Consider the following 6,000-nt stretch of genomic DNA (forward strand, 5'->3'; position numbering starts at 1 on the left):
CTTTCATCATACACAGCTCCTTGTACGTGATCATGTTCCTCGGCGCCGCAAGGAGGAGCAGAAACATCTGGATAGCGAGCACAATGTAAGCCAAGGACGGCGCCAGGTCTTGTCAAAGTTTGGTAGGGCTAAGCTAATCCTGGCAAGCTGCGTAGCATTATTTTATCTGCCGAGCTACGCAGGATCATGCACCTTGCGAGTGACATAGAATCGGACTGGTCCCGGGGCATTGCTCGGGCCGGCCCCGCCCCGACCGCCGGCTCCGCACTTCTCCGCATGCACGGGCCCGGCACCTCACCGGCTCTCCACGCGACCAGAGCAGCCCCCGGGCCCCGGGGCCGTAGCCGCGGCGCCTCCCCCAGAGTCTCTAGAAATTGACTTCGACTTGTTTCCTCTAGCCTCACATTGCTACACCCTCCGTGTCTCGCTTACACGGGCAACCAGCCGCAGCATCGTACACAGCCAAGACTTCCAACATGCTCAACCTCATCCACCTCTCGACGCTCCTCCTCTTCTGCACGACCCGTGCCCTCGCCGCACCATCCGGCACCATGCCTGCCGCACGCGTGCCGCCCGGGTCCGGATCCCCCAAACTCCCACCGGGATCCTGGGACGCGCACGTCCACATCTTCGAGCCCTCGCGCTTCCCCTTCAAGCCCGACCGCTCCTACAACCCGCAACCCGCACCGCTCTCCTCCCTGATCGAGTCCCCCCACGCGCAGCAAAAAAACATCCTCATAGTCCAAGCCAGCATCGAGTCCAGCCCCGAGGGGCTCGCCACGCACCTCCGCGAAGCCAAATCCCAATACCCCGATCGCACGCTTCGGGGAACCATGGCGGCGGACCCGGACGAGGAGACGAGCGCGTGGCACCTGAGTAAGCTGAGCGAGGGTTATTTTCGGGACCTGCACGACGCCGGGGTGCGGAATATCCGCGTGCACGGCTCGTATGGCGGGTCTGGGGACCAGCTGGAGTGGGTGCTCGGCCAGTTCCGGACCGCGGCGGAGTCGTATGGTGTGAGGGAGCTCGGGTAGGGGATTTCTGTGCAGTTGCCGATTGGGATGTGGGCGAGGATGGCGCCGCATGTGGATGCTCTGGTCCAGCGTGGCGGCGGTGGTGGTGGTGATGGGCCGGGCTGTGGTGGTGGTCCGCGTGGCGGGAAGAACAAGAAGAAGAAGGTCGTGCTGATGGCGGACCACAACGGCTCCGCGACGCCCAAGGGCGTCGGGACTTCGGACTACGCGGCGTTCCTCGAGCTGCTGGCTTCCGGCAAGCTGACTGTTAAGATTGGCGCGCTGCACCGGCGAGTCGAGGGCGGCGACATTGCTGCGATGGAGCCCGTGGTCAAGGACTATGCCCGCGTTGCGCCCGGGGGCATCGTCCGGGGCAGCGACTGGCCTCATGTCAACACCACGCACAAGGGATCGGAGCCTGGCCCGCCGCTAAGTGGTGTCGACACCGCCGCCGAATTGGGGCTGATCAAGGAGTGGCTGGCAAAGGAGCAGTGGGATGGCATGATGGTGCACAACCCGGCTCGGCTACTGGGCTGGTGAGGAGCGTCTTGTTCTGGGGGAAGGCCAGCGAGGAACAAGCTACTTCGAGGACGAGTATCAGAACCAGCTAGATCTGACCAGTCTTCGCACACTGCCGGAGGTAAAACAACTACTACTTGCAAGGAAAGCTATCCTGATGAAGCATTGTAAAGTGACCTCCCTCGTCTGCTGATCACGCGCTGCTCTTCAAGTCGCCCTGTAACCCTCGGCAAGCTTCCATGAGCTCGTGCAGATCAGCCATACTAGCCCGCCCAACATTTCTGAAATACCCGAGCTCAGTGAACCGCTTGTCGTGCCACGTGCGCGGATCGAGCAGGCTCGCGGCCAGCCACGCCAGGCCGACGGCATGCTTGTGAAGGCCGCGGAGCTGCTTTGCTTCTCGTGACGATGGCGTGAAGCTGACCGGTTCCATCGAGTTTGCGCTTGTGCTGCGCGGCACTTCTGCTGTGCCGGCCAGAGACACACCGATGCTATCCCAGAGTCTTCGCCATCTGGTGATGGCCATGCGTAGGGATGGCGCGACTTGGGCCAGGGTCGAGCTGAGGCGCGCGGACAGGATGATTGCGTGCAGGCCTGTGATGGTGAGCATTTAGCCTACAGGTCTTGCGCGCAGGTCGGAATGACAAAGATGTTTGGGGATACATACCGATGACCGTTATGATCAAATCGATCCTGCTCACCCCCGCCCTCACGTGTTCCGCGACCACACGCCACTGTCTCTCATCACCCATCATCAGCTCGGCGAGCTGCGCGATAGAGCTCGGTAGTGGCGCATTCTGCATGGCTCCGCCGCGAGGCGACCCCGTAAGCCGGCTTGACTGCCGTGAAGAAGCGGCGCCCATAAGACCCTGAAACTCTTCCGCATCGCGAGCCTGCCAGAGCTCCAGCGGACAAGGCAAATCTGCCCTAAGCTCCGCCACGCCCACCGCCGGCTGCGCGTTGAGCCAGCCTGCTTGCAGCCAGGCGTTCATGGCGGCCCAGTTGGCGATCCTGGTGAAGGCATCAGCGTGTGTGTCTTGCCTTCTTTGTTTTCAACTTGCGTATCATCACAACCACAGTGGCAACTGATACAGCACGAGTCATCTCAGTAGAGATTGAAACTTACCGTATGCAAGATTCCTCATACACAAATGTATCCCAATCAAGAGGCTCCACATGACCACCGCCACCGCCAAACAAAGGCCTTGCCCTCCGCACGCGGTCAATCCCGCACTCCCGCGCCGCAGAAGCAAGCTGGTGCAGCCTCTCCGCCGGTTTGCCCGAGCGCAAGTACCGCGCCGCGTCCTCGGATGCGTCGTTGACTGTGGCGAGCGCGCTGTTTGATATCAGTGCGGCGGCGAGGACGTCCATGACCAGTCTGGGCAGGCGGGTGCGGCGGCGCTTGTCTGTGTCTTGTTGTTGATTTTGTCCCGGTCGCTCAGCGCCAGTTGGTGGTTCGTGTCGAGTCGCTGCATCGCAGTGCTGGCTTCGGTCGACGAACTCGCGCACAACAGCCTGCAGCCGCGCAAAGATGAAGTCGTTGGAGAGCCTCATGAGTTTCCGGGCGGCGAGGACGTAGTCGTGCGGCGCGCAGCGGAGGGAGCCGCTCATCATGACGGCGAGGACGAGCTCCGGGCAGGTGGTGTGGTGTTGTTGTTCGAGGGAGAAGCTCGCCTCGTGGGTGACGGGGAAGTCTGGGACCGTGGTGCGGAAGTATGTCGCTGCGAGGATGCGGGCGTGGAGGGGTTGGAGAAGGGTGTCTGCTGTGGCGTCGTCGAATCGCGGAGGACTTGTGTGGGTGTTGCTTGAACCACTGGCATTCGCTGATGAGATGAAGACCTGCGTCGAGTTGTGGTTGAATGTCTCGAGGAGGCCTTGTTTGATGGCAGCGAGGGTGTGTTGCATTGCTACATTACAATCGTCGACGTCTAGTGAGGAGAAGTCCATTGTGAAGTCCTCATCACCTCCGACATCCTCAATTTGTGGGGCAAGGAAGTCTGAGATGAAGTCCATCTGGTCGAACGACATCTCTGTGATCGGAGTGGTGCTGAATCCAGGCTCAGGCTCCACGGGCAGTTCCTCGTTGAACACCGCCATGAGCGTGTCTGCAGACGGATGTGTCATGTCGAGCAAGAACGTGATAGATGCCTTGTTGTCCGTGTCGGAACTCGCCTGAACTGATGAGATCGAGCTCCCCGACGGCATCCTCAGCATGTCTTGTGCGGGCTGTCGGTTATACGTGCATGGGACAGAGCGCTCAGTGCAGCGCCTGCAAGGGTGTCCAAGATCGCAAGCCAGCTTGCTCACAAAGCAGCCGGCACACGCCCGCGGCTTCTGGCCTCTTTTGGACAATGGGATTGTGTCCACCTTGACATCGTTGGCACGGCTTGGGCAGGCCGACGCATGCTTGCGGCAGACATCGCTTGCAGAGGTGGGACGTAAGCTAACGTGCTGACGATTAGAGGAGTGCTGTCACGTACCGCCTGGCAAATGTCTTGCTACAGGATGGACAAGCGAACTGGCTGGAAGTGTAGTCTGTGTCATAATCAGCCTGGCGTCGTTTCGTAGGTCATGAGGCGCCACTGACGGGTGGCCTCGTGCCGGCGCAGGTGTGTGCTCCGCTGGTAGGTTTTGCTGCAGACTGCGCACACAAGAGCCATCGTGCCTGGAGGGTGGGATTTGACTGTCTGACCAATGGGAACTGCCTTGCTTGGTCAATGTCTGCGTTTCCGGGCCAGCGGTGCTGTGCCTCGTCTCGGAGACAAGGAAGGAGGTTCAAGTCTGGTGGGTTCGCGACGCAGGTGGGTTTTGTCCGACAACGACATCGCCCAAGGCGCACTAGGCTGCCGCGTTCTGATTGGTCAGACGCGCGCTCCGGAACAAGATGTGACGCCAGGCATAGGAACCAAAAGCCTTTCAGCAGCCTCCTTTTACTTGACACGGACGAGTACCTTTTCGTGTTTATTTCTTCTTCTTCCCCTACAGGATAACTCTCGTGCGGTCCAAGAATCCCTACCGGCCATTATACCGATCTGGCTTTTAATCCTTCAGCATGCTCACCTCACTCTCCCGGGGCTCAGCAGGTTCGTTGCACTTTTCACTGCCATTCTACTGAAAGACTTCGTCATTCTCAGCTTAAGTCTCACACCCGGTTAGCCATATCGCGACCATTGCAGGCATGGCATTTCCTCGGCGTCCCAGGGCACTGCGACGACCTGCTAAAGGCTAGCGGGCCCGCGTGCCGGGCAAGGCACTCTCTGCACACATCAGCTCACCGTTTCAACGCATCGCCAAGTACAGAACCATCGAGGCTGCCCACAAAGCGACGGGAGATGCCGCTGGACCTGAAAGACAACTCTGCAGCCGAATATGTCCTGTGAGCACCCTCAGACACCTTGATACGCAGCTTTTCACCCGGGGAACTAACCAACGCGCCTTCAACCCGCAACAGCACAACAATGGACAAGCTCACCAACTGGGCCCGCACCGGCTCCCTCTGGCCGCTGACCTTCGCCCTCGCCTGCTGCGGCATCGAGATGATGCACGTCTCCATGCCGCGCTACGACAACGACCGGCTGGGCATCATCTTCCGCGCCTCCCCGCGGCAGGCCGACGTCATGATCGTGGCCGGGACCGTGACCAACAAGATGGCGCCCGCGCTGCGGCAGCTGTACGACCAGATGCCCGACCCGAAATGGGTCATCTCGATGGGCAGCTGCGCCAACGGCGGCGGGTATTATCACTACTCGTATAGTGTGGTCAGAGGAGTGGATAGGGTGGTGCCGTGGATGTGTATGTGCCGGGGTGTCCGCCGACCGCGGAGGCGCTGCTGCAGGGGATACATGTCTTGCAGAGGAAGATTCGAGGGGAAAGGAAGGCGAGGATGTGGTATCGAAAGTAGGGCTTGGAAAAGACGTTTGCATGCTCTTGGGTTGAGGAATCGCGAAGAGGGCCCGAGAACGGCATGGACGATCTCGGAATTATTTGAGTCGGTGTTGAGCATGAAGAAGTGTTTTGCGCTCTTGCGAGCGAGGGATCAGTATTGTTGCATGGCATTGAATCGCCGTTACCTCTGGTCTGACAATGATGAAGTGTCTTACGTGAGGCGATGGAAAAGATGGAATCTCGAATGAGACTTGTCGTGTGCGAAATAGCATGTCATGCTAAGCAAAGCGCAACATCTCTCTCTCGACTCAGCAAGGCTAGGTTCTGAGAATGATACGCTATATCACAGCAACCCACCTCGAACATGGCGTCTTTGAGGATCGACGCGTCTTGGTCGACTGCAAGAGATCCTTTAATTCGAGTTTTTTAAAGTCGAGACAAAGTCTGGGTCTTGTCTTCTCTGTGCCTGCGATCCTTCTGCTCATTTCCCTTCCGGTAAACTCTTCCAATACACCCTTCAAGCCTAGGCCTTTGGTGCAGCTCGGTGCGAAAACGCACCTCGATGGCAGGAAGAAGCTGATTC

General features: G+C 59.3%; 3 protein-coding genes across 3 annotated transcripts; 2 read left to right on the top strand and 1 right to left on the bottom strand.

The window, feature by feature from the left end:
* Positions 1-551: 551 nt before the first annotated feature.
* On the top strand, positions 552-1,553 carry B0I36DRAFT_378317 (uncharacterized protein; the record flags this gene model as incomplete). Its single annotated transcript, XM_046160660.1, is given in 2 exon segments — positions 552-1,016; positions 1,035-1,553. The coding sequence occupies 2 exon segments, from the start codon at positions 552-554 to the stop codon at positions 1,551-1,553; spliced, it is 984 nt and encodes a 327-aa protein (XP_046004814.1).
* Positions 1,264-4,265, bottom strand: B0I36DRAFT_339614 (uncharacterized protein). Its single transcript, XM_046155894.1, has 5 exons — positions 4,120-4,265; positions 4,013-4,067; positions 2,659-3,954; positions 2,200-2,543; positions 1,264-2,126 (listed from the first exon to the last, which is right to left on the bottom strand). The coding sequence occupies exons 1-5, from the start codon at positions 4,190-4,192 to the stop codon at positions 1,726-1,728; spliced, it is 2,169 nt and encodes a 722-aa protein (XP_046004815.1). The 5' UTR covers positions 4,193-4,265; the 3' UTR covers positions 1,264-1,725.
* B0I36DRAFT_425954 (uncharacterized protein) lies at positions 4,227-5,608 on the top strand (the record flags this gene model as incomplete). The annotated part of the gene is made up of 4 exons (XM_046162367.1): positions 4,227-4,333; positions 4,783-4,908; positions 4,984-5,308; positions 5,368-5,608. The coding sequence occupies 4 exons, from the start codon at positions 4,227-4,229 to the stop codon at positions 5,431-5,433; spliced, it is 624 nt and encodes a 207-aa protein (XP_046004816.1). The 3' UTR covers positions 5,434-5,608.
* Positions 5,609-6,000: the final 392 nt, after the last annotated feature.

Source organism: Microdochium trichocladiopsis, assembly GCF_020744255.1.
Source record: "Microdochium trichocladiopsis strain MPI-CAGE-CH-0230 chromosome Unknown B0I36scaffold_14, whole genome shotgun sequence".
Lineage (NCBI taxonomy): Eukaryota > Fungi > Ascomycota > Sordariomycetes > Xylariales > Microdochiaceae > Microdochium > Microdochium trichocladiopsis.